This window comes from Rhipicephalus microplus, chromosome 3 (assembly GCF_043290135.1).
Source record: "Rhipicephalus microplus isolate Deutch F79 chromosome 3, USDA_Rmic, whole genome shotgun sequence".
Classification (NCBI taxonomy): domain Eukaryota; kingdom Metazoa; phylum Arthropoda; class Arachnida; order Ixodida; family Ixodidae; genus Rhipicephalus; species Rhipicephalus microplus.
The window spans coordinates 170,377,954-170,404,677 of NC_134702.1; the positions used below are offsets into that span (position 1 = coordinate 170,377,954).

Here is a 26,724-nt window from a genome sequence, read left to right on the forward strand (position 1 = left end):
ATACATACATACATACATACATACATACATACATACATACATACATACATACATACATACATACATACATACATACATACATACACACACACACACACACACACACACACACATACGCACGCACGCACGCACGCCGAACTAGACAGAAGTGAGGGTGAATCGGTTGAAAGCTAGTGCACTGGTTAAAATTTCAGTACACAAACCAATGCACGCGAGGTCTTTTTTTTTCAATGCTTGGCGGCGTCATGTGATCGCACGTTTCATTTGTCTGTCTGTCTGTCTGTCTGTCTGTCTGTCTGTCTGTCTGTCTGTCTGTCTGTCTGTCTGTCTGTCTGTCTGTCTGTCTGTCTGTCTGTCTGTCTGTCTGTCTGTCTATTACTGTCGTGGGCGCATCCAATTAGGCGAGCGTTAGTTTCCGAGTGCTGTGGGGCCCTTTAGGCAGCCAACAGGCAGGCGAGGACGGAGAACTCTTGTAGCAAGGCAGCCCGAGTATGTACCCTGGGGCATTACATTATTCAGCCCCTCATAGGGGGCTTTTTGGTTGTCATCGGACTTCATAATCACTGCAGGAATTGCTCAAACATTACCGTAGGAGGCATAGGATCAGGTGGAAAAAGCGTGATCAAACAACAACGGTCAATTTTAATGGCGGTCGCACGAGAGAAAATTTGGCTCGTCTAGCTGACTTCCTCCAAGCTCTCGTCATCATCCGCGCAATCCCTGAACAGGCGTGGCCATCCTTTTTTCTCTGCGCCTGCGCAAAAAGGGGAAAAAAAGAAGAGAAGAATTGGTGGTGACTATAGTGAACTAGAACGATGGGTGTTGACTATAGTGCACTAGTAGTGAACTAGAATTGATTGATATGTGGGGTTTAACGCCCTAAAACTACCATAATATTATGAGAGTCGGCGTAGTGGAGGGCTCCGGAAATTTCGATCACCTGTGGTTCTTTAATGTGCTCTCAAATCTGAGCACATGGGCTTACAGCATTTTCAACTCCATAGGAAATGCAGCCGCCACAGCTGAGATTCGATCCCGCGACCTGCGGGTCAGCAGCGGATCTAGTGAACTAGAACATCTAGTTCACTACAGTGGTGACCAAAATGGGCTCGTATACAGACAAGCCTTTTCCAGTGATAAACCTGAGAGGGATTGATACGTGGGGTTTAATGTCCAAAAACCACCATATGATTATGAGAGATGCCGTAGTGGAGGGCTCCGGAAATTTCGACACCTGGGGTTCTTTAACGTGCACCCAAATCTGAGCACACGAGCCTACACCATTTCCATCTCCATCAAAAAAAAAACCTGAGAGGGAGATGGAAACGTACATATATTAGGAATCCGCAGGTATTGATGTGTTTTGAAAGTAGGCAACTACATTGAAACAACGAGCTGGGTGAATTGGTAGTTAAACATACTTCTGGAAATGAAACTTTTTAAGCAAAGCCAGATTCCTATGAAGCTGTGCAATAGGGGAGTGCAATTTTTACTGATGTAATCAAATGACACCCTATGACGACATGCACGTGCTATGTGATCAGATTAAAGCAATGGCGTTAAAGAGCTTGTTTCGCAGAAATGCCAACGTCGGCGGCGTTGTCATGTATTGTGAGTGAAAAATCATCATCTTGTGCGTGACCGAACTCGGTACGCAGCAGGGACAGAATGTCGCTATTGCGTTGAACTCTTAAAGGCGTAGTTCTGGGATCCCCCCAACTTTTTCTTGCTTAATAACCAAACGTGTGAAAGAAACAAAAACAGTAGTCGGTGAACTTATGCGCATAGTCCTCTCCTCATAGTCCGAGTAGCATTGCCCATACAGCAAAAAATATGTTATGCGACTACTCTGACACCTGCTTTCGGGATGCTAAAGTCTTGAATAACATCGTTTGGTAGCTGCAGGCGGTAACTTGATTTGCCAACACCTCCATTTCTACTCCTCTGTCGCGATACACGATAGCGCGAGAGCATTCCAAATTGGTAGCCATTCCGATACCTGTTGACGATGCTCCAGTTCGTGGTGTGCCAACAACGCCCCTGCAAAAATAAACAGAACAACACACCAGAGCCTTTTATACTTGAAGACATATGCAATCATTACAATTCACCATCATCCCTGCCCTACTAAATCGAATGCTTCTAAACAATCCTATAGCTAAAAGAACTCAAGATAAAAGCAACTATTTCAATAAATCAGCCTCATCTGTCTTGTACAAACCTGCTTATGGCCTAATATGTCCCCTACGTATACGTGCACGCAGTGAAACAGTCTATTGTAGCCAACCGCACCGCAACAAGTATGAGCATGATATTATTCGTGCTTTTTAGAAGCAAAGCTCTTTCAGGCGTGGGCTGAGCTTCCCGTCGTAATCGTATGTAGCCACCTCTCGTCAGTCCTTGAACCGGCCGTACAGAGGGCGGTACTTGTACATATAACAAAATGCATGTACGCTGAAAAATGCAAATAATACATTTCTAGAGGACGTTACTTAGCATATCCATTAGCTTTACAGCATATCCATGGAGTGAAGGATGATCAGTGGGGCGAAACGTCCATCAGTCCGCCCGCGCTTCCGTCCATCTGTCCGTCCGTCCGCACATCCATCGGCTCACACGTGCGTCCATGTATTCGTACATCCGTCCGTTTGTGTGTACGTCCTCTCGTGCGTTTATCTGTGCGTCCACCTGTGCCTCTGTCCATCCGTCCATGCGTCCATCCCTACGTTCGTCCATGCGTCCATTCTTACATCCGTCCATGCATCCGCCCGAGCGTCCATCCTGCGTTCGCCCATGCGTCCGTTTCTGCGTTCATCCGTGCGCCTGTCAGTCCGTCCGTGCGTCAAACAGCCAGACAGACGACGGATGAACGTCGCCAGTGGATGATTCACGGTTTTCCAATAACAAGTATGATACACGCGAAGCCGCAGCGGTTCGCGCTCGAAGACCGAACGCCGATGTGCGAGCGCGCGAGAAAGCAGGAATGACGTCACACAAAAACGTTGGCGATCACGTCTTCATCGGTGGCGTGGCGTAGTGAAATAAAAGCCGTTCTGGCACGCGCACGCATTCAGAAGGTCGGTGGATAGACAAGGCTGCAGAGCGGCGTGCGCGCAAGGCGGCGGCGGTGGCGGCTCGCACTCGAACACGCGACCCCGATGTGCGAGCGCGTGAGACAGAAGCGTGCCGTGAAGCTGCGCGGCAGTGCCGACAAGATCCCTGCGTACGAGAACGGGAGGACGAAGCGGCGCGGCAGCGGCGTGCGGACCCAGCTTCGCCCCGCTCTCTATCATTCACCGCGTGGATATGCTGTCATTTTTTTTCATGCTATGGCGCGTCTAAACTGCGTAATTGTCGCCGATAACATGTTCCTGGCCCTGAATCTGCAACAACAGTAAACTGCAGATCACAATTGTGGCGCAATACTTGAGGCACTTTATTGTAACGTGATATGAAAATGCCCGCGTTTTTTTATTTGCTGTGCCGGCGCAGACTTGCTTTGCTGCAAGGCACTTTGCTAATCAGCACTTTCTTATAATTCAATTAACCGACTAACATACACCTAAAACTTTACACATTGCATCTCATTAGCACTTCGTTACTCGATCTCTAAAGTTTTTATATTTCCTACGGGCAGTTTCAACTATAGTACTGCATCATTCCAGTACTACAGCGGACTCTTCAATACAACAGTTTTTATACGTTTTTTTACTTAACTACCCTGTATTTCCGAAGACTATCAGCCTGACGTACCTCATTAATTGACTGCGTGAGGTTTTCTATATCAGTTCTCAACTCGAACATTCTCCGTATGGCAATGTTGCTGTATAGTGCGCTTGTCCTTCTCTTTTTCCTGTCCGTGCTTTATACCACGTAGTACACTTAAATCATATATCACCAACTGGCCCAATCGTCCACTTTGATAGTGCAAAACAATCATCGCTAAGCTATCATCACAAGCGCGCTTTATACGGCGTTATTCAATAAGCTATCATGCGCTAACAACAAGAGATGTCAAGTTTCAGCATTAAAATATGGTTGTCCAAACAATCGTTTCGAACAGTGCGTTCTAGTCACGGTTTCGAGTGAGCAGCCGTCCCGGTGTTCCTATACTTTTCTTTCTTTAGTTTAAAGTTTTCTTGTCGTTGAGGGCAAGAGGTAAAATCTGCTCACGTGGCAAGTCTTTGGTCGCCAGCATTGAGAACTGCAGTCTCGACTTTCTCCTGAAAAGGATGTAAAGAAACAAACAATATCACATTTTATTGTCTTACCTGCCACGGCAGGGCTCTCCATAAGGTTATAACCTCTGTTATAGAGCGTATATAAGAATAACAATACATATTATACTTCTATCAATGCAACGTTCATGCAGGGGAGCGAGCATAAAACCTGCTTGAGAGCCATGTCGCCCACGCTTGTGCTATTATACATCAGGCGGAGGTGGCAGTTTCAATAGAACATATACAAGAATTGATTACTTAATCGTTCTAACAAATATGAAATAGGCATATAAGCAGGCTACATAGTACTTAGCACACATGCATATACGTAATTCAGGTTGTACATATATACAAAGAAAGTGGCCACCAATGAAAGAAACTTCGAGAAAGGTTTCAATAAAAGTTCTTTGTGCTCATAGAAAAGTTAAGTGCTATTGAGCTCTTCTATAAATGTCTTGCACCCTGTTTCTTTGCAATAATTTAAACATTTAGCAGATTGTTGCAAGACTTATGGATCCCGGCCATGCGCTGTTCCGGCGGACGCCCAGAAATATTTCCGCCCGAAAGACTGCCGTGAATCAATGCAGCAGCGTTCAGGATCCCCTCCTCAGAGAATATGCGGAGGTCGCTGGTGTCAGTCAAGTGCCATTAGATGACGAGAGGAACAGAGTTCAGCTATTTTTTACAATGCTGCCTACGAATTGTGCGACTATATGTAAAGTTATAATGAAGTTAAGGGCTAGGTTTGAGTTTTAATGGCTTTTTTTGTCACATTTATAAACTAACCGGAGACCAACTTCTAATGCATTACATTTATATTGTAATCAAAGAGCGCCTCTATTACATTTCACGTTAATTTATTTCTTTATTTTTAGAGCCCTACTAGCCCTAAGAAAGCTGTGGGCAAGAGTGGGTGGCGATACAAAATTAAAATACGTACAGACGCGTCCACAGTTAAAGGGAACAGCTACATGCACAGCGTGTTTAAGTTTATCTATCTTACAGAACCATAGTGGCTTTGATTGGCCTAAAACTGGGGGTGGTAGAAAGTTCTGACTCTTCTTGACAGATTAGTGATGCGCATGAAAATTGTTCCCTTATCCACTTGCTTTGAGAGGGAGAGCAATATTGATGGAGTTCATTCGAGTGTTTCCTTTAACAGTGAACCGTACTATACATACTACGCAAAACAATAACGGTACACATGCTACGCCCTGGGAGTACTTTTGTATAGCAATAATGCCAACATTTACAACAATAATTACAATAGTACACAACTACACTCTGGCACTATTTGCTATATGCTACAAATACATATGGTAAACGGGATAAAAAAGAAAAATCCTATAGGACATTTATTGTTCAAAGTACAAAAACCTCATGGCATATCCACGAAGCGAATGATGATGAGTGGGCAAAGCACTGAGATCGTCCAGTGTTACCTTAAATCACCCGTGACATTGACCACTCATGCATGTAATTGAGTGACAAAGCAGTGTACAGTTATACGCAATATTTATTGGTCGTAAATTGTACGTTGTATTGAATTGTGAATTTTGTTTTGCCTTCGTTGTTACTGCTTTGTAACATCGGACCCGGCCTGACATTGGCACAGACAAGGTCTGCGAACGTTCCACTGGTGCCTGTTGCTATTTCCAGTCATACGAAATGCATCGTACAGATTATATTTGACGCATACGAATGAACATTGACGAAAAAAAACTATTATATCCTTACTCATACATACAACCAATGAACGTTAAGGGCCCGAAGGGAATATTCTGTAGTCATGCGTTACACGACGTTGATTGGGAGCTCATTTCCTTACATTGCTGCTCGCGGGAGACATGTATTATGAAATGTTCGACAGCAATAGTATCGCAGTTTAATAGCGAAGCTGTTACTCAATAGTTGACATGTCCGGACTGTTTCGTATTGTAGTGATGGGGTTATGCTTGGTAGGAACATGCGAGCTGTGTCGTGGTGAGAGAGGCGAGGGTGGAAGTTGTCGAGGTGTGGTTCTTTAAAGGAAAGTAGTAGTGAAAAACTTTATTGGGGGAGTGAGTTTGGGTTCTTTACGGACCCTCGGTCACAGCACGATCATCACGTACTGAACGTTTGTCCAGACCATGCAGAGCCAGTGCCCTGGCTCTGTGTGGTGTTAAGAATTGCTGTTCTGGAATCCCTAAGTACGTAAGTGACGTTGGTTTTGGCGATCACTACGCTATAGCGGCTTCCTCTGCTTCCTCCAGCTACAGGAGGGTCGAAGAAGTGGGTGAGGGGAGGGGGGCTGCAGAATAATAAGCTACTACTACAGAACTGTCTAGACCACACGTGGTGTCTACCAAGCGCACATCCTCTGAAGTGCCATATTCCTTATGAAGAATTGCTGCTCACGCTGCGTGGCGGGATTTGTGGTATTCTGGGTGGACGTTTGTCGCCAACGAGCCCTCAAAAAAAGGGGCGCGCTGGCGACCAAGCGCCAAAGAGGCGCCTCAAGGTCAACGATAAAGGAAAAAACAAGCATCCAAAGACTCCCCGGGTGCGCCGTCTCTCTCCCCCCTCGGAAGCGTAGTTTCGCTGACCAACCTCCTCAAATCGTCGGCTGAGCAAGCCCTGGAAGGTTCTCGTAGGAAAGGGACATGATGATGCAGTGTTGCGTCACAAGTCGCGGACGGCCCTCGAAACATTTCGCTCTTTCCCCCGGCCTTGGCTGTGCATTACGTCGACGAAACGATTAGAATTTTCTAGAATCTGGTGGTGGTTGTGGTTGTAAGGAAGACGAGAAAGGCACCTAATTTCTGTCTGCCTGAGCGGCGACACGGTGCAGTGCTTTATAGGGATGGGGGGAAGGAGGGATAAAAAGAATAGAAGGAAATAGATGAAGAGATAGAGAGGCAAGCGACGGAAAGAGAAAGAGATGGGAAAGTGGGGATCTAGTCGAAGCAGTCCAAGGGCGGGGCACTACAATGCGAGAGCTGCACGGCGTCAGGAGACCGTGGAGGGCGAACCAGTCGGCGGGAGCTACGCTGGCGTCGGAGATCACGAGGGCACGACCGTCCAGCTTGAAATCCTCCGAGCTAATCTTTCTAGAATCTAGCACGGAATGTATTTAAGCAAGCAGCGGAGAAGGGAAATGAGGAGAAGAAGAAAGTTTGCGCCCGTGTGCGTAGGCAGGAGAAGAAAGTTTTGCGCAAGTGTGCGTAAAGTCTTTCCGCGGTATCGTGTCGGCGAAGGCTTTGTCCTTAATGAAAAGGCAGGTGATGAAGAGGGTTTCTACCTGAAGGGTGAAGGCTGGTGCTACCAGCAGAATAATAGTTGGAGACTACCGCCAGAGAGCGAAGACGCGTCCTGCAATCGCTACGCGTGGGAAGTCGACGTGTTACCGGCGAGGAAGTTTGGTGCTTGGAAAGCGGCCAATTGAAGACGCGAGGTTTCCTGGAAGTGAGACTTCGGGGGCAGCGGAACGACAACAGCGCTGGACTTTGAGTGAATGATTCTTGGAAGAGGAGTATCATTCAGACTTTGTTCTAAGGACTTTGGACTGAATAAGTTTTCGAACTCTTTAGTCTTTAAGTGTCTTGGTTGTTCGATACATGTGATTGAATTGTAGCGCGTATTGTTGTTTGAGTCCGTTGTTTCGAGTGTAGCTGATCGTACTGTGTAGCACGTTGTTGAATTGTTGACATATCGTATTCAACTATTGTCGAGTGTGCATATTTGTGTATCGTTTGATCTGCCATATTCGAGAATATAATTTTGTTTTGTCTATCAACTCTCGGCTATGACTCGTTCTTTGGGCCACAGCCAGTGTGTGCTGCCGCGCCAAATAGGCTCACTTCTAAATTGTCCATGCTTTCATGGGGCAGTTCAAGGCGCTGGTACTCTGGCCCTTGGAATCAGCCCGGCAATCGCCTTCCTAATTAACGGGATTTTGTGACAACATTCTTGGGGAGAGGTTTAACAATAAGTGCGGCCCCCGTGTCGCGAAGGAGCGAGGCTAATTTTCTTGTATGTGCAGGTATACGGATGCCAAATGAATCTCGTAATCATATTGTTCTTTTCGAACGTGAAACACCGGATATTATTACTACGTGATCGCTGCAACGTTTCCAAGGTGCAATACGAACAGTCGACCAAGCCATCCTCGTAATACTTACTTGCGTGTAGACACTAGTGCATGAGCCAGGTGTGTGAAACGATAGGAAGAGGCGTGCGAACCCAGACTATAGGCATGTACATCGTAGAATAATTGCTAGCGCAGCGAATTCGATACGGACAGAAGAAAAGAACACGGCACTGAAGATAGGGCAGTGTTTCTGGACTTCGTAAAACAAAAATACCCAGCGACACGCAGTCATCTGTCTGCCGTTCAGCGCTTAGCGGAACCACTCGCCGAATCCTCACCCCGGACTTCTTGATATGGGCACCTTCGCCGACGGTGTTTACGGCACCCATTGGAGGCCTTGTCGACCGGTTGAGCAGCTGCGACTCGATCGATTGCACCAGGTCGGTGATGCGCGTCTGCGGTAGAGACAACTTGGCCCTGCCAGCGGGAGGGTGTGTCTTGGACGCCACCGACGAGTACCTGCTGCTTGTGGCACAGGTCGGTGTTCGCTTCCGGCTACCCACGATGCAATCGTCATCGTCGCTGCTGCCAGGCAATGACGTAATACATTTTAAAAGTCTACAATCAAAACCTGACATTCTTCAGGCAACGTATCACTACGTGATTTACAGCTTCAACTTATCCTATGTACGGAAGAATGATTAAATGTGTACAAGCGCTTTATCCAGATGTCATAAGTCGTCGATTCAAATGGTACAGATTCATTTTATTCTTATATGTATCGTTAACACTATCTGTGCATGTACATCAACTACATTCATCTAAAATACCTCATGCAGCAACGCGAAGTGCCCTCGCGAAATTCGGACATGTAACGGCTAAACCGTACTGCACTCCGGGCCTCGATATTGTGTCCCAACCATCTTTGATCTCCGAATACATTAACATGTTCTATAAAACGCCGATTAAAAGTATACACTACACAGACTTTGCAGAACAGATACAATACACATATACACAGTAAGAACTGTACCTCAAATAACAGTCTTTACCGCAATTCAAAACAGAAAGCGTTGCAACTTGGCGATTCGACACACGCACGCCATGCTAGCAGCAACAGAAATGATTATCAATTGGTTGAGTGATATGGAACTACTGTCGGCTTTAGTAATTCAACGCGTGCTATGTTGTGTTAGGGCATATCCGCATTGTTTACCGCAAGACGAGACAGTGCACGCTGATGGTGTTCTAAGTAGTTCTTACTTGTGTCCTAGTCTTTTCAGGCAGTGTAATTACGTTTAATGACCGCAATCAAAAGGTGTTGCAGGGCCCGTTTAAGGTTACGGTATTACTGCATGAGCATTAAAGAAGAAAAAAATTTTTACGTTTTAGTAAAGCAGAATTCCGTAATCCCAAACACGCCCCTCCTATCGCTAGACGGCTCTTGGTAAGCGAGCAAACGCACGAAAACTAAATGTGAATGGAGATGCCACCTTGAGATCCGCCACCAAACAACAAGATGACATTGATTTCAAAAGCGTCTACTGGGTCCCCCGTAGCTCGTGATCGTTAATAATGAAGTACCTTGTCATCCGTAGGGACCATAGACCTGATGTACCACGTTTCGTTGAATTTAATGCAGCCAATGTCGAGAAATTACGTAAAATAAATTTTGAAATAGTGACGTCACGGGCAGAGATGTCGGCGCGAAATTTAAGAATGAAAGTTGAACCTCAATTTTCTCCTCCAGTAACGAACAAATGACGACGAAAACAACGACTTCAGAGTTACCAGGGTAAAGCTTAGCAGGGTAAACCGAGTCATTCTTTCTCTTTTGTCTCCTGTTAAAGGTGCTCTGAAGTTATGCTTTTGAACGCGATTCCTACTGCCTGAGATAGGTTTTGCGTGTTAGGGCTGTTCCACGCGCTAGCCGCACAGCCGCAACGCACGTGCCGGCCCACCTGCCGCCCCCAAGTGGGGGGGGGGGGGGTGGAGGGTGAAAGAGCGTCGCCAATTGGCAGGGGTCACGGTACGTGCGTTGCGGCTGTGCGGGTAGCACGTGGAATGGCCCTTACGCGTGTTGTTAAAGACTCCTGTCCCGATGCCGCACCTGGAGATGAGAGGCTTGATCAGATCGCGCGACGTGGCGATCGAAGAAGGCTGACGAGAGCAGACTGGGCGTGCCAAGAAGCGGCGGGGCCTCTGCTGTCCGCTGCTGCAGCTGCTGAGAGGAGCTGGCGTAGCGCTGAAGCGGCCGCTGCTCACGGGTCCCTCGCCCCTACTCGGAGAGGCCACCGAGCTGGCTGGTGTCTCACACCTACTGCGGACAAAGTTGCAGCAAATGCAAAAGTAGGAAACCAAAGGGGAAATGTCTAGCTATCGCGAGCATTCAGTCAGTCGATCTGGCCTGCCTTTGCTTTGACGTTTCAGCGGGGAACAACAACACAGGCTGTAATTGCACAGCCTGTGGTCTAGCTAAATCTGCTGAGTGACCATGAATTCAGACAGTCGTTTGCTTGACGCGCACAACAGACGGCCCAGCCGGTGCACTATTCATGGCAGGTCATAGCAATCAAGCTCTGTCAAAACAACCACCAAAGAGCCTCTAAGACATAAAGAGGTCGAAGTTTAGTGGCGGCATTGTAGTTTTGGACAAGTCTACAGCAAACGCTAGCGGTGTTACACGGCGAGTAATAGCGATAAAGAACAGGTGATCGAAGCAGCCGTTCGAGCCCCTTTAGAGGCCGACTAGACCTCTCATCCATGATGCTCCTAAATACCAAATGACGTGACTACCACTGCAGGCCAGCTGGTAAGAGCATAGGGCGGACAGTCCAAAGGATGCAGCTTCGATCCCTGCCAGGTCAATGTTGTCTTTTTTTTGCGATTGACTTTCTTCACATATATATTGCGATTTCACAATACACTTCAAACAGGACAAATAACCTCCCCAATGCCATCCTTGGCATCAGTATCTACAAGCTTTCATTATTTTGTGTAAAACAAAGAAATGAGCCCTCAAAATTTTCTACCTTATTCAGAGAGCGAGAGCTACTCATGCTACCAACAGGAACACATGAAAACATCCCAATGGCCACTCACTTGAAGGCAAAGCCCTCCTTAGGAGTGTCCGTGTTCGGAATGCTTGACGGCGGTATGGCCACCTTGGAGCTACCTGCAAAAGAGACAGACGACCACAGAAACACTCGGTGCTGTCTCAGACTCAAACATAGCACGCGTCATTTCACATACTGTGCTCTGCATTTATTTACGTGCCCGTGCAAGTGTAACAGTAGCATGGCAGCGTCCCAGAACCTCGGGCTTAATTTCTTTTCATGTTATCCCATCGTTATCATCCTTGGTGCAAAGAGGAGGATCCTGTGCTGTCGTGTGTGCTCATTTTTCGTGCTTTGCCGTTACTTTCGCGCATCATAAGAGCTACTGGCACTGTATACATCGGGGTCTCCGTCTAAAAGGAATTAACGGCGATTTTTCCATAACATTTCTGAAAATGCGCACGTTTTGCTCATCTTTTCTTTTCAGCACATACCTTTTAATTGCACCTTCCTGTATATATCATCCCTTTCTTTTTACTTCACTAATGAGCTTTTAAAAGACTGAGCTTTATCTCGACAATGTACAGGAGGGCGGAGGTCGAAAGTTTCCAGGCCCCGCCGCGCCAAAGGAATACGTGCATGGGAACTTTTGACGAGCCCCTTAGATTTATTGTTCATTAGGTTCACAACCATGTGGAATGTTTCTTTTGTTTTGAAATATATAAACCTCCCGCAAATAAGCATCCTTTGTCTTCAATTATGATTCCTTTTAATAATTAGCCTCTGTGTTCATAAAAAAAAAGAGTAAGCCTAGTTAGAGCTGTACATACTGAATTCTGGGAAATTGTTATAAATTCACATTGACGTGATCGCAGCGGTGCGAAACAGCACGGGTGAGCAGAAAAAGAAAAGAGGTAAAACAACTTATGAGCGCCACGCGGGAGAGCTCAAACAGCTGCAAACACTTTTCTGAATATTCAAGTGAAGCACACATTGCCTCACAAGTGCAGTCTGTCCAGTTGGCGTGACCAAACATAAGAAAGAGAAAAGAAAAGCGTAAATGAGTGCGGGCCTGGAAGGTACGTCGTTCGCATTGGTATTTGCATGTGCCGTTTTCCCGATAACTATCTCTATCGCTAGCTTGTTCACGATCAGCATTTCCTGAAGCAGCAATATAATTTTTATCGAGTTTATGGAAGTGACTTATCACTTCAGGTCCCCACAATTCACTGTTGCCTTGATATGAACGCACAGTGTTCATTCTTACCTGCAGCAACGGAAGTGCTGCACTGCTAGGCATGTCAGTGAAAGTCCGACATGGAAGTTGGGAGAAATAATTGTGCTGTGCGACAGAAAGAAGTACGCTTTTTACGGGTACGCGTCGCTTGCACCCATTTTCCAGGTAGCGTGGGACTCCTGAATTTTGATGCCGTGTAGCAGTTAAGACAGTCTTGCTCATTATAGCCCACAGAAGGTAACATGGGAGCACCCGTATAGCCGCGATTTGCTTAGGAGAATCAGGGTTAAGTAAACTAGACGAGAAAGTGTATGATGATAATAAGGTAGATTTAGTTTAGTTATTTAGGTTATTTAGGTTAAGTACTGGGAGGGTGGCGAGTGGTTTTAAGGGGACGCCTCGTACAAGCATTAAGCGGGCACCCTTTTACAGACGCCCATTGCCGTCGGGCCGTGGTCCGGGCACGCTTAACAAGGCGGCGTTGCGCCGTCTGGTCAGAGCAGCCGAGCAGGGCTGCCTTTCAGTCTTCCCGGGAAGGATTGCGTAAAATGATGAGGTTGGGAGTTTTCTGACATGCCCACATCGTGTGGAAAATGTCAGAGGAATCTTCCTCGCAGTGCGGGCTCTTTGGTATCTGGGGTTTAACGTCTCAAAACCACCATATGGATATGAGAGACGCCGTAGGGGAGGACTCCGGAAATTTTGATAACCTGGAGTTCTTTAATGTGACCTAAATCTGAGCACACGGCCCTACAACATTATCACCTCCATCACGCAATTCAGCTGCCGCATCCGGGATTTGATCGCACAACCTGCGGGTCAGCAGCCGAGTATCTTAACCACTATAGACCACCACGGCGGGACACAGTGCGAGCACTTCTCTGTGCAAGTGGGGAAGCGTTTATGGAATGCCGGGCACAATAAAGTTTCGGTGGAAAGGCGAAGAAAGGTTCGCTACATTTTTATTGAATTAGAAAGTAAACGAAGTAGTTGTCACCATTACTTGGCGATGGCTACACCTTTCAACTTGATTGTTCCAAATGAAGAATAAAAAATAAGAACTTGTCATGTTTTTTGGGGATGTAAAAACAGCGCTAAAACAAGACGAGTACTTAGTTCTTATTGCTTGTCTGTTTTAATACTGTTTTTTACCTCACAAGTTAGGGTTAAATGAATGTCGTTGCCAAGTTATAGGAGACCTACTAACATCACCTCATTATGCGAGCTTTCATTATCTTAAACACGTTGGAAACCATTTAGCTTCATCAGTATTGGATTTCATACTGTACAAAACAGATAAGGTGCCCAGGCTACCAAACCGTATACTCACTCGGGCTGTTCACTTCGAAAGGCCAGCTGCCATCGGGCGTGCCCCGGGCCGCCTTCGGCGTCGACAGGTCCTCCGACAGCGGTCCATTACGATGACGTACGTCGAAGAACTTCTTGTTTTTCTGCGCGATAATTCGTCACCCAAGCGAGTTTACTGTGAGTATGCAGTCGTGAAATGTGACCGTATAGACACGCTCCACGCACAGAAAAATGCGAGCTTATGACATGAATTTGATCTGCACAGTACAGCACGTGCAATCGTCCCCAATATAAATTACATCTTGTTGTCAGCTCAAAGTGAGGCCAACAGTGGGTGCAAATCGGCGCCAGCACAATAAATTAGTGAAGTGTGCAGTATTTCTCTTGCTAGTATTTTAAACCATTTTAACGTTTACCAGTGTCCCTCTTAAGATTTTGGGTCATTTGAAAATATTGCAACTGAGATTGAGCGTAACTGTACAATCGTACAGGTTCAACAAAGAAAAAATAGAAAACGTTTAGTTCACTGCACTTATGTACTTAATGTACCCATGTATGACAAGCAGTTCAGTGTAGCGGTATGCATGTACGGCGTTCATGAAATGAGAATCTCTGCAGCACCGAAAAGCATCATTTCGACTGAAACCGCAGCGCAGCAGATATTATTTTCATGCTAGAATTCCGCCACGACGTGTACGTAAACAAGCCTCGCCAGAGAACAGCCCACAGAGATTATGAACGCTGGAACATAGAATAATTATCAATGTAACGCATCGGCCTTCAGCACCTCTTCATTCCCAGGAAATGTGAGACAGAAATCGACATGTATGATCTCATCTCTGATAATCTTCTAGCAACAACTTCTTGCCTGCGTTAAGGGCGATAGAATCGTTTCTTCGCTGGGGCTGCACGAACTTTGTACCTTTTCAGCAGCATCGCACGAGCGGTGAGCGTGGGATATGGTAGCATATAATATTCTCGAAACGTGACAATGTCTGCCGATTATCCGAAAGCGTACAAAGCGCACTGAATTGCGAGTGCCGTCTGCTATGTTGGTTATTTCCTCCTGTGTTGAAGTAATCTTTTGGAAAACAGCACCGTGTAACGCGCACCAGAAAAATGGTCAAGGCTCCGCCGTGGTGGCTTATAGTGGCTAAGGTACTCGGCTGCTGACCCGCAGGTCACGGTATCGAACCCGGCTGCAGCGGCTTCATTTTCCATGGAAGCGAAAATACTGTAGACCCGTGTGCTCAAATTTGGGTGCACGGTAAAAAAAAACCAGGAGGTTGAAATTCCCGGAGCCCTCCACTACGGCGTTTTCATAATCATATGGTGGTTTTGGGACGTTAAACACCACATATCAATAAATCAAATGGTCAAGGTGATGCCCGTTATGCGCAGCCAAGTGCAAATGTCCCTGGCTCTGCGTTCTGCTGCGTTATCAGTCCCTGCGTATTTTCATGAACGTCATTACATCCGCCTGAAAAGCGTGCGCATCAAGGAGGCCAAAACACGCCCTTCAGTGTACTTTGTGCGCTTGCGCATCGTCGGCAGGTGTCTTTAACTTGGGACGCTGCTATATCCCACGCTCAATGCGCAAGCGGTAATGTTCAAGGAATCCTCAGGGTGGACTTCCACCGACCACTATGACCTCTACAGAATCTGTTATGCATACTGTCTCCGAACACTCTGAAAACTTTCAAGCGCTGTAAGCGGGAAACGCGCTGCTTGGTGGTGTAAAATCTCTATAGTCAAAAGACGCGTGGCTTCCCTCCGCTCAAGCGTGATGCCAGTCGAGGAAACGTGCATTCGCCTTATTTAACGCGTGATGCGGCATTCTGTACTTGAAACTGGAAACCAAGCAAAAGTCCGCTCCGCCGATCGCCCTTCTGATCACGCCAATCGTCAAATAAAGCATGCGACGTCACCGTTACGCGCTTCTGATTGGCTGCTGCAACCTGCACCTTCTTTTATTTATTTTTGTTTTGAGTATGAGGGCCTTCAAAAGGTGGCCATCGCTTCAGTTGATACTTTTGACGAAAAAACGAGGTTGCAGCCGTTGACTTAGCAGTTACTTTCTGCGTCGTCTCTGCCTAGTGTCTGCCAGCCCCTAAAGTACGTACAGTGCAATATTTGTTCGACTTACTACAATTCGTTTGAGTTAAGTATAGAGCACAGGTCTCATGCGGCTCAAAGCGATATAATAGGTTCATATATAGTCGCTGTGTTTTTTTCTTGGATCGCTCTTCTATAAATACAAGCCTTCTTGTATATTATTGAAAATAGAAGTTTCTCTCACATTCAGGATTCCTGTAAATATTTTGGTCTGTTTAACTCCTCATGTTTTATACAAACTGTTGAGCTTCGGAGCACTCTGCACTAAATATCTCACTTAATTTTCTGCACGACCAAGTATGTAAGTAATCGCCACGAAATAATGCACGTCAGCAGGTTACGTCCAGAATTCGCCAGATACGCTTGTGCAGGGTGCTTTGTGAAAACTTGTTCTGCACTGCCTTTCATGTCATTTGTATTTATCGACTATTGAAGTTCAGAATACAATTCATAACACTTTAGTTCTGCCATCTCTACTAAGTTTTGAAAGGGGAGTAACGAAGATGTAACGCCGCAATCCCACTCTGGGGCTTTCTGATCGGACTGAAAGCCTTTCGAATGCTTAGTTAAGCTGTAGGAGAAGAATTTTATTTGCTTGATATGCGAATCTCCTGGTATATAAGACATGTCTTTCACCGTCGATAGGTGTTTTAAAATAAAGCGGGAAGAAGGCAATATTTACAGTGATTTATTTGGTATTAGCTGGCACCTGCTCAGAGGGTATATATACTGGTTTCCCAGTATAAAGCAGCGAATTACAAATACCAACTTTCTGTTTTCATCGTGCGGACATGTCAACCATAAGACATTCTACTGTGACAGCACAACATAAGCTTGCCAGCTGCGCCGTAAATTCATAACTCACTTTCGATCTTGAGCTACGCTCAGACACGTAATATGTGCATTGTGTGCAACATGGAAAGACTATCCATTGAATCAATGAAACCTTGTCTCTTATTTCTTACGCACTACCTGCACTATAAACCTAATTCTGTTATTAATTCCATCTAGCAAGATTATTTCAGCGTAGAGTTTAATTACCTTGATACGTGCAAGATGAAAAGTGAGAGTTTATTTTCGCTATTAGTTAATTATTTCAATTGGTTAATTAATCCCCAGCATATGTTTATATATCCAACAAGCAAGCGCCAGGCCCTTAAAGCATATTATGGTAATATTATTATTGTAATGATGATTGTAGTGGGTCATGCAAATCTCGGCACACACACATTGTCAGTGCTAAGCACGAGACGCTCGGCCCGGACTGTTGCTGATTTTGATAGCTAGGCCTACGCTCCTACCTGGTCTCGGATAACAGTTTGGACTGTCTCCGTTCTATATTATAATTGGTGGAGGTGCTGGGTCTCCTTGCAATCCTGGAGTTGCGAAGCCGGACTCTACCTGCTGTCATGACCACTGCATCTGCCACAAGCCCTCCTCCTATGGCTTCCCAGGCCATCGTGTGCTCCGGCGCGGTCCGTCAGCGGGATCCTCCCATATTCAGTGGCACTGACGACCACGACGTCGACGACTGGCTGGCTACTTACGAACTCGTGAGTGTCTTGAACAAATGGGACGAAGCCACGAGACGGGCCACTGTCGGCATTTACCTCAGTGGCATTGCCCACTTATGGCTTCGGAACCATGAGACCAACGTTCCCACCTGGACAGCATTCAAAGCAAAGTTCAGCGAAGTCTTTGGTCGTCCTTCTGTCCGCAAACTTCGTGCGGAGCAGCGCCTTCAGTCGAGATCTCAACTGCCTGGTGAGAACTTTACAAGTTACATAGAAGACGTCATCGACTTGTGCAAGCGCGTCGATGTGAACATGACAGAGGTGGACCGCATCAAGCATATTTTTAAGGGTATTGACGAGGACGCTTTCCAGATGCTCATTTCAAAAAGCCCTGCTACTGTCGCCCAAGTTACCGAGCTCTGCCAAAGCTATGATGAGCTCCGCCGGCAACGTCTCGTCACCCGCCGTGCTGTCCCACATCAGGAATCGATGTCCGGCTTAACTCCCTCGCAAGACCCCGTCCTCCTCTCGCAGATCAAAGATTTCGTGCGCGAAGAAGTTGCCCGCCAACTCTCGCTCATCTCTGGCCGACCGGAGCGCAGTGCACCGCTTAGCCCTACTCTACGGACTATTATACGAGATCAAGTGTCTGAGGTCCTTCCTCCGCAGCTGGTGCCACCAGTCAATGCACCATTGACGTACGCCGAAGCAGCAGCACGACCACGACCACAGACGTTCCAAGCGCCGCCTCCACAGCCTGCTCCTGTTTATGCCGCCCAGCCGCCACGACCTCCACTTCGCCGAGTCCCTAATCCATGGCGCACTGCCGACAACCGACCGATCTGCTTTTCGTGTGGTCTACCTGGGCACGTCGCACGTCTGTGCCGCCGCCGCCCACTCCACTCACGTGAAAACCTACGTCCATACGAGAACGATTACACGTACACTCAATACACCCCAGACCCCGAATTGTACGCTCCTCGTCCAAGCCACCGACCAGCTCCTGATCGCCGATCTCCTTCTCCACGTCGACGCTCGCCCTCCCCGATGCGCCGACGCCCCCCTACAATCGACGCGGAAAACTAAATGACGCAGTTCCCGAGGCAAGAACTGCGTCCTCGTCGCAAAGCACAAGCCCTCTTCGTTCGCCGCCAAATGTAATTAATGCCGTTCTTGAAGGTGTACCCGTACTTGCCCTTATTGATACTGGTGCCGCAATTTCTGTCATCGCCGAAAAAGTTTGCCGTTCAATTCGAAAAGTGACAACGCCTTACTTGCGTTCATGTCTTCATACTGCCACTGCACAGCCTGTGCAGCCTGTGGCCGCGTGTACTGCCAGACTTGTAATTCAAGGAGTGCCCTACACAGTCCAGTTCGTAGTACTCCCGCACTGTTCTCATGACATCATTTCTGGTTGGGATTTTCTCTCCCATCACCAAGCCGTCATTGATTGCGCCCGAGCCGAAGTCGCCTTTTGTCCCCTTGGTGATGCGCTACCAGTGCACGATCGCCCTTCCGACGCGAAGTTGGTCATTAGTGACGACACCCAAATCCCTCCACGTGCTACTGTCTTCGCACCTGTGTCGTGTTCCACCGTCGTCGACGCTACCGCATTCTTCACGCCTTCCGCTGCTTTCGTTCATCGCCACCTATCACCGCTCCCAACCGCTCTCGTTACTCTTCAACGTGGTGCGACCAACGTGCCTGTGAAGAATCCGTTCCCATTCACGATTACGCTACTTCGAGGCGAATGTATTGGTTCGATAGAATCATTCGAAACCATCGCTACACTTGACGTTCCTGATGAATCATCGGAAGTCAGCGCCCTCTCCTGTAGTTCCGTGAATGACCCTTCCACTACCGACATTTTCAACCGTGTCATCGACGAAGGCCTAAACCCACAACAGAGGTGTGAGCTTTTGAGCCTCCTTGACAAGTTTCGACCATCTTTTGACAGTCACAGCGCTACTTTAGGTCGCACATCTACCGTATGCCACCAGATCGACACAGGTAATCACCCACCACTACGGCAGCGACCATACCGTGTTTCGCCAACTGAACGCCGTATCATCGATGAACAAGTAGGTGACATGCTAAAGCGAGGCGTCGTTCAACTGTCAAACAGTCCTTGGGCGTCGCCGGTTGTTTTAGTTAAAAAGAAGGATGGCAAGATACGCTTTTGCGTAGATTATCGTCGGCTAAACAAAATAACACGAAAGGATGTTTATCCTTTGCCTCGAATTGATGACGCCCTCGACTCTTTACAAGGCGCAGAGTTCTTTTCCTCCCTTGATCTACGCTCTGGGTACTGGCAAGTGCCCATGAATCCGGATGATAGGCCAAAAACTGCATTTGTTACACCAGACGGCTTATACGAATTTAACGTGATGCCATTCGGGCTATGCAATGCGCCGGCAACATTTGAGCGCATGATGGACACTATCCTACGAGGCCTCAAATGGAACACGTGTTTGTGCTACTTAGACGATGTAGTGGTATTCTCACCCGATTTTTCCACGCACCTTCGTCGCTTGGAACAGGTTCTACGCTGCCTCTCTGCAGCCGGCCTCCAACTCAACTCGAAGAAGTGTCACTTTGGAGCGCGCAAGCTGACCATTCTCGGACACGTCGTGTCGAAGAATGGCGTTCTTCCTGACCCCGCTAAGCTACGTGCTGTTCGCGAGTTCCCGAGGCCCGCGTCTCTCAAGCAGCTGCGTAGTTTCATTGGGCTTTGCTCATACTTCCGCCGCTTCGTCCGAGATTTCGCCTCGATCATGGCGCCTCTGACAGACCTACTTCAGGGAGACCGCAATCTATCTGCGTGGTCTCCAGCTTGCGACAGTGCCTTTGCGAAGCTCCGTGAACTGCTTACAACACCACCAATACTGCGTCATTTCGATTCAAGCGCTCCCACAGAAATCCACACAGATGCTAGCGGTGTCGGTCTTGGCGCTGTACTCGCCCAACGAAAGCCTGGTTACCAAGAATATGTTGTTGCGTACGCGAGCCGCACTCTTACAAGAACAGAAGCAAATTATTCGGTAACTGAGAAAGAATGCCTAGCGATTATCTGGGCCATTACAAAATTTCGGCCTTATCTGTACGGCCGCCCTTTCGATGTTGTTACCGACCACCACGCGCTCTGCTGGTTATCCTCCCTCAAAGATCCCTCAGGACGCTTGGAACGATGGGCTTTACGGCTCCAAGAGTACGACATCCGCGTCATTTATCGCTCAGGCCAGAAGCACGCCGATGCCGACGCTCTTTCGCGTTCGCCTGTTTCTACTGATATTGCGAGTGTCTCCATCCAAGACAACTTCCTTCCACTATCAGGACCCATCAACATGGCTGCGGAGCAGCGCAAAGATTCGTGGATTGCGTCTCTGATGGATTACCTATCTGAAACACTCGCCCACCCGCCATCTCGAGCGCTACACCGACAAGCCTCTCACTTCGCCATCCGTGATCGAATACTTTATCGCCGCAACTACCACCCTGACGGTCGCAAATGGCTACTCGTCATACCCAGGCATCTCCGCGACAGCATATGTGCTGCTTTCCATGCCGATCCGCAGTGTGCGCACGCCGGTTTGTTTAAAACCTACGCCAGGCTACGTTTTCGGTTTTATTGGTGCGGCATGTACACATTCGTTCAAAAGTACATTCGATCTTGCACAGAGTGCCAACGCCGCAAGCACGATCCTAGCCGTCCTACTGCACCAATGCAGCCGTTACCGTGCCCAGTGCGACCATTCGACCGGGTTGGGATAGACCTTTATGGTCCTCTGCCATACACATCAGGCGGGAATCGCTGGATAATTGTAGCGATCGACCATCTCACGAGATATGCAGAAACGGCCGCTCTACCAGCCGCGACGGCACGTGACGTTGCGTCTTTCCTGCTGCAACGCTTTGTTCTGCGTCACGGCGCTCCACGTGAACTTTTGAGCGACCGAGGCCGCGTCTTTCTCGCGGATGTTATTCGAGAACTTCTTGCAGAATGCCATGTAATTCACCGCTGTACTACCGCATATCGCCCACAAACAAATGGATTGACAGAGCGTTTCAACCGTACTCTTGGCGACATGCTTTCTATGTATGTCGCCTCCGACCACACCAACTGGGATCTTATTCTTCCTTACGTAACGTACGCTTACAACACGGCACCTCAAGCGACGACAAACTTTTCTCCATTCTTTTTACTTTATGGTCGAGAACCATCATCTCCAATTGACACCATTCTCCCCTACCGACCCGACTCATCCGAAGGCACACCACTTTCCGAAGCCGCGCGGTATGCGGAAGAATGTCGGCAATTAGCTCGCACCCTTACAACACAAGAACAAGGGCTACAGAAATTTCGTCACGACGATGGACGGTCCAACTACCAATTTTCGCCCAATTCTCTTGTTTGGCTGTGGGTGCCCCCCAGTGCTGTTCCTGGTACCTCTACAAAGTTTGTCAGCAGGTACCATGGACCTTATCGCGTCATAGAACAAACTTCCGCTGTTAACTACCTCATCGAACCCCTCACGGCCACTGTGGACCTGCGTCGCCGAGGCCGCGAAATCGTGCATGTGAATCGCCTCAAACCATATCACGAACCACTTGTCCTCACGACACCTTAGAACACTTACTTGGCACCATCTTCAGCGAGGGGGGAATATGTAATGATGATTGTAGTGGGTCATGCAAATCTCGGCACACACACATTGTCAGTGCTAAGCACGAGACGCTCGGCCCGGACTGTTGCTGATTTTGATAGCTAGGCCTACGCTCCTACCTGGTCTCGGATAACAGTTTGGACTGTCTCCGTTCTATATTATATTATTATTATCAACTTCATTTCAGCATCAACAGGAAGGGAAAAAAACACTCATGAGGCTACGGGGGCAAGCAAAACAACTTGACAAAGGCCAGCTTCCCGTTCACAAAACTGTACAAGGCAAAAAACAACAGTGGACAACGAGATATGTGCTTGTAAGAAAAGGCCTATAAACATAGCGACGGCTTATAAGTACATATCTTCATTTCCATTTGAATGATGTGACTAAAATCATACGGGTAGAAATTGCACTGACTTTATTAGTTATGGTGCCAATTTATTTGTTTAGTTTGTTCTATTCTCGGAAGGGTTAGGAGCCTGTGGCAGCAAGCACATGAGCAATTGACGGTAATAATTTGTAGGAGTGTAGTGGGTGTCCCGCGTGTGACTGCTTCGCGTATGGCGTATGTTTTCCAAATGGAGTCAGCGTGGTGAATTTTTATAAAAATGATAAATATATCTTTCAGCTTTTGTTTAAGATAGTTTCTAACGGTCAGAACGGCATTTAAAAAGCAAAATTACCCCCACCCCCTAAGTAAACCTCTTCTCTTACACCTTATTCAAGCGTGACAAGGGCTGCCAGTCACGGATAACAAGCATGATTTGCTTAGCGTGAAGACGCTTGAAACAGGCGTGCGAAAAATCGCCTTCACGGAAGCGTTATTCATCCCGAGAGTCATGCTTAGGAAGTGCGATTTTTCAGCGTGAAAACACACCACGCTTAGACCAAGTGTGCGAAAAATCACTTTTACTCACGCTCACTATGCGTAAAACTTTTTAGCATGCACGTGGAAGGGACGAAATTCCTAACAGTAAATAATGTATATCAAGACAATCGTGCTTAATTTACGCAGTCTTGCATGAGGAATTTCGTTCCTACTGCGTATAGCTGTAATTTATTCTTTTTTTTTCGTTCTTCGTCCTTTGGTTATAAATATATTTATAATATTTTTGATTTCTCAGGTATTGTCACGGGGTCATGACGTGGACGAAGGGGGTAGGCTGAGTGTTCCAGTTAAATTGTTTGTTGGGCCGAAGTTGAGGCCACGTAAAAAGGAAAGTCAGATAACAGCAACACGCTGGCACTAATGGCGGTGAACAGAGCGTCGGCGGGCGATCAACTGACAAGCGGCAAAGCGCGGGGGCATTTTTACAGGTGTCATCGAGTATTCGAGCCCTAACACTGGTCTTCGCGCAAGCTATGGAATAATCTCGAGTGTTCGCCTCTTTCGGGTAATCTTAATGAAACGACCCACAATAATCGTGAACCTCATCTAACAATGAGGCGCAGCTTGCACTGAGCATTTTTGGCCCAGGCTTTGTAGGCAAAAACCGTATCAAACGACAGAGAAGTTAAGAAACGAGCGATATACGTTACATAGTTCTGCGTCGCTGTGGTGGCGTACAATGGGAGTAGTTTTTTTTATTAACCGAAACCTATGCAAACCTTCGACTTTGTTTTTTGTTGCTCTGCACCTCTATTCCATTCGAATGCCTGAACGGGTGATGTAGGTACAAAATTAAATAGCAAATGCGCTGTCTCAGGACCCACCAATCTCGAATGAATGAATGCAAAACTTTATTACAAATATTCTTTTCCAGTGAAGGTGAAACTCGCTGACATAAACTCACGGTGGAAAGATGGCCACCTTTCCACCGTTGCCATCTTTCCACCGTGATAAAATCACGGTGGAAAGATGGCAACGTATCGTTATGTCACTTCCCAGAAGATGCAGACGACACACGACGAAGAACGGCGCCGACCAGAAATTTGTGCATTGGACAGAAGTAGATGAACACTAATCAATTCGCTCGCAACGACTTAATTCTACTTCGTGAGTGCGCCATTAAATAGCTTATGAACATTCTTATCAATATTCATGCTTCTCTAAGCGCGGAGTATAGTTTTGTTTTATTGCAAGCGCTTTAGTTAATCTGATGCGTTACGTGTGTGACTGTACTTTTCGCATATGCTTTTTTTTGTGCAAGTCGTAGTTATACCGCTTTCCAAATTGAGTTGCTGTAATATTTCCCCTGAACATTTTTGTTTTTGCATGTGTGTTTTCCTTGCCATTTATTTAAACTTATTATTAAAAAAAATGTTTCGTATCTATTTGACTAATAAAGTTCGCTTCATTTCACTTATATAGGAAGCGTGGAACCGGTGGCATGGCATTCGTGCTCATCTGTTCCTTGCTGTTTTCACAGGTTAGTCATTGGAACTATTACTCGATGAATGCTTGTATTATTTTGCCGGTTCCACCCCAAACTCCTTTTTTTTTGTTTGTTTGCGACAGTGTTCTTCAATGAAGACGCGTAGGTCTAGAGCGAAATGCCAATTTGTGATTTGGAAGAGTGCCGCTATCTATTTTCTTGTTCTTTTATTTTGTGGAGGTGACGTAGAGTTGAATCCAGGGCCCAATACTACACAGCTTAATTGCCTGTTAGAGAGTGAAAGTTCAATAATGAAAAAGTTGACGGCAATGGAGAACAAGTTCTCAGCTGAAATCGAAAAAAAGTAAAGGTCCGTATTATGTCACTAGAGGAAAAAATCTCGGGAGTGGACGACATCCGCTCAGCAATAGCTAACATTGAGGCACAGCAGCAGCATTGGGATCACACAACTATGGCGGCTTTAGGTTCCAAAATCAACGATCTTGAGAATCGTCAAAGGCGGGACAATTTATTTTTAATGGTCCAGCTGAAACACCTGTGGGTGAGAACGCGAGCGAACTTGTGTTGAATTTGTGCGCATCAAAACTTGACCTCAATACAGTTGGACTTACGTGCTCATAGGATCGGCACCTATCGAGCAGATAAAACACGCCCAATTATCGCCAAATTTTCTTCTTACAAGGAACGTCAGCAAGCATGAACAAATGCGCATAAGTTAAAGAGCACGAACTTTAGCATTTCGGAGGATTTTTGCCGTGTTGCAAAGCAGAACAAGCAAGACGGAAACAAAGCAGTGCTAAAGTTTAACACCTTGTACATGGGCAACAAACGTTATCAAGTTGATAGCGTGACCAACGGAGTAAAGCAGACGTGATTGTCATCAGATGCAGGAATTAAGTAGGACCTCAGTGTTTTTTAGGTCAACTGCAGGGGCAGCAGAAATGAAGTTGATTCCTTTGATCTCCTTGTAACATTGGCAGAACCATCAATAGTTATTGGTACCGAGACGTGGCTTGACCCGATGGTCTTAAATTCTGAAGTTCTTTCAGCTGGCTACTATTGTTTCAGACGTGATCGACGAGCAAGAGGGGGAGGGGTATTTTTTTTGTAAGTTCAACATTGTCGTGTGTGCCATTAGAATGTCCCGCAGCCGGCTGTGAGACTGTTTTTTGCAAAGTAAGGCTGAGTAATGGAAAAAGCTTAGTTATTCAATCATATTAGCAGCGTCCTAGATCGTCGCACGACCAGTTTTTTCAACTGTCCACCTTTCTTGATACATTTGACGATGATACTATCGTAATACGTGGGTTGGGGAGGGGGTTATTCTTCCAGATATAGACTGGTCGATCCTGCCGCATCTGTCACTGGCTCTATGTATTCAGCGTTTTTTTTTTTTGCTTTTGTCAGCAATACATTCATGATGCATCACGTGATGACGGCACAGGAAACATACTTGACTTGCCTTTACGTAATATCCCTTGTATTATAACGACCATCAACACACTGCCTGGTTTAAATGACCTTCATGTTTTCATTGCTGACGTCAACGTTCAAAATGTGTCAGTACCAAAAAACAACCCCGAAAAATTTACATGTATCAAAGGGCTGACTTTGCGACTATAACTTCCGCATTTGAGTCCTATTTTCTCACTTTTGATGCGTTAGTTGATGAATTCACAAGTGACCAGTTGTGGAAGCTGTCCAAACACAAGCTACATGAGTTGCGTGATGCCTTTGTCCCTACTCGTGTTACTTATTCTAGACGATCAAAATACAGACCTTGGTTTGATTATCAGCTGCGCACATTACTGCGAAAAAATCAGGCCAGATTATTTAAAGGATAAGAAAAAGCAATCCCAGGATGCTTTGTTGGAGTTGAGACATTTACAAGACAGCTTTCAACGTATAGCTGAGAAGACTAAGCATACTTACTTTGTAAATCTTGGCGAAAAGCTTGATGAAAACCCCAAAAAACTCTGGAAGTTTGTTAGGTCTAACGTAAAGATAACACTTTGATTTCTCCCTTAAAGAACTCGGAAACTATAGTTGATGATGATAAAAATTAAGTGAAACTATTTCGTCATTCTTTCTCATCAGTGTTTCGTCCAAAACTTTCTCGAATCGTTAACGTGACCTGTCAGACTGACATTAACCTAATGCCTGGGGTTGTATTTGGTGTAAATGGTTTGCGTAAGTTATTACACA

At 46.6% G+C, this 26,724-nt stretch overlaps 1 protein-coding gene across 1 annotated transcript in view; it reads right to left on the minus strand.

Moving 5' to 3' along the window:
• Positions 1-622: 622 nt before the first annotated feature.
• The window catches only part of LOC142803046 (uncharacterized), a 92,305-nt gene continuing 66,203 nt past the window's right edge, over positions 623-26,724 (minus strand). Inside the window, exons 13-19 of the mRNA XM_075888155.1 lie at positions 13,913-14,033; positions 11,392-11,464; positions 10,400-10,609; positions 8,628-8,874; positions 4,174-4,223; positions 2,000-2,040; positions 623-754 (exon numbers count right to left, since the gene is read on the minus strand). Coding sequence (XP_075744270.1) covers positions 678-754; positions 2,000-2,040; positions 4,174-4,223; positions 8,628-8,874; positions 10,400-10,609; positions 11,392-11,464; positions 13,913-14,033 — 819 coding nt within the window. The 3' untranslated portion in view covers positions 623-677. The remainder of the gene's footprint in view (positions 755-1,999; positions 2,041-4,173; positions 4,224-8,627; positions 8,875-10,399; positions 10,610-11,391; positions 11,465-13,912; positions 14,034-26,724) is intronic.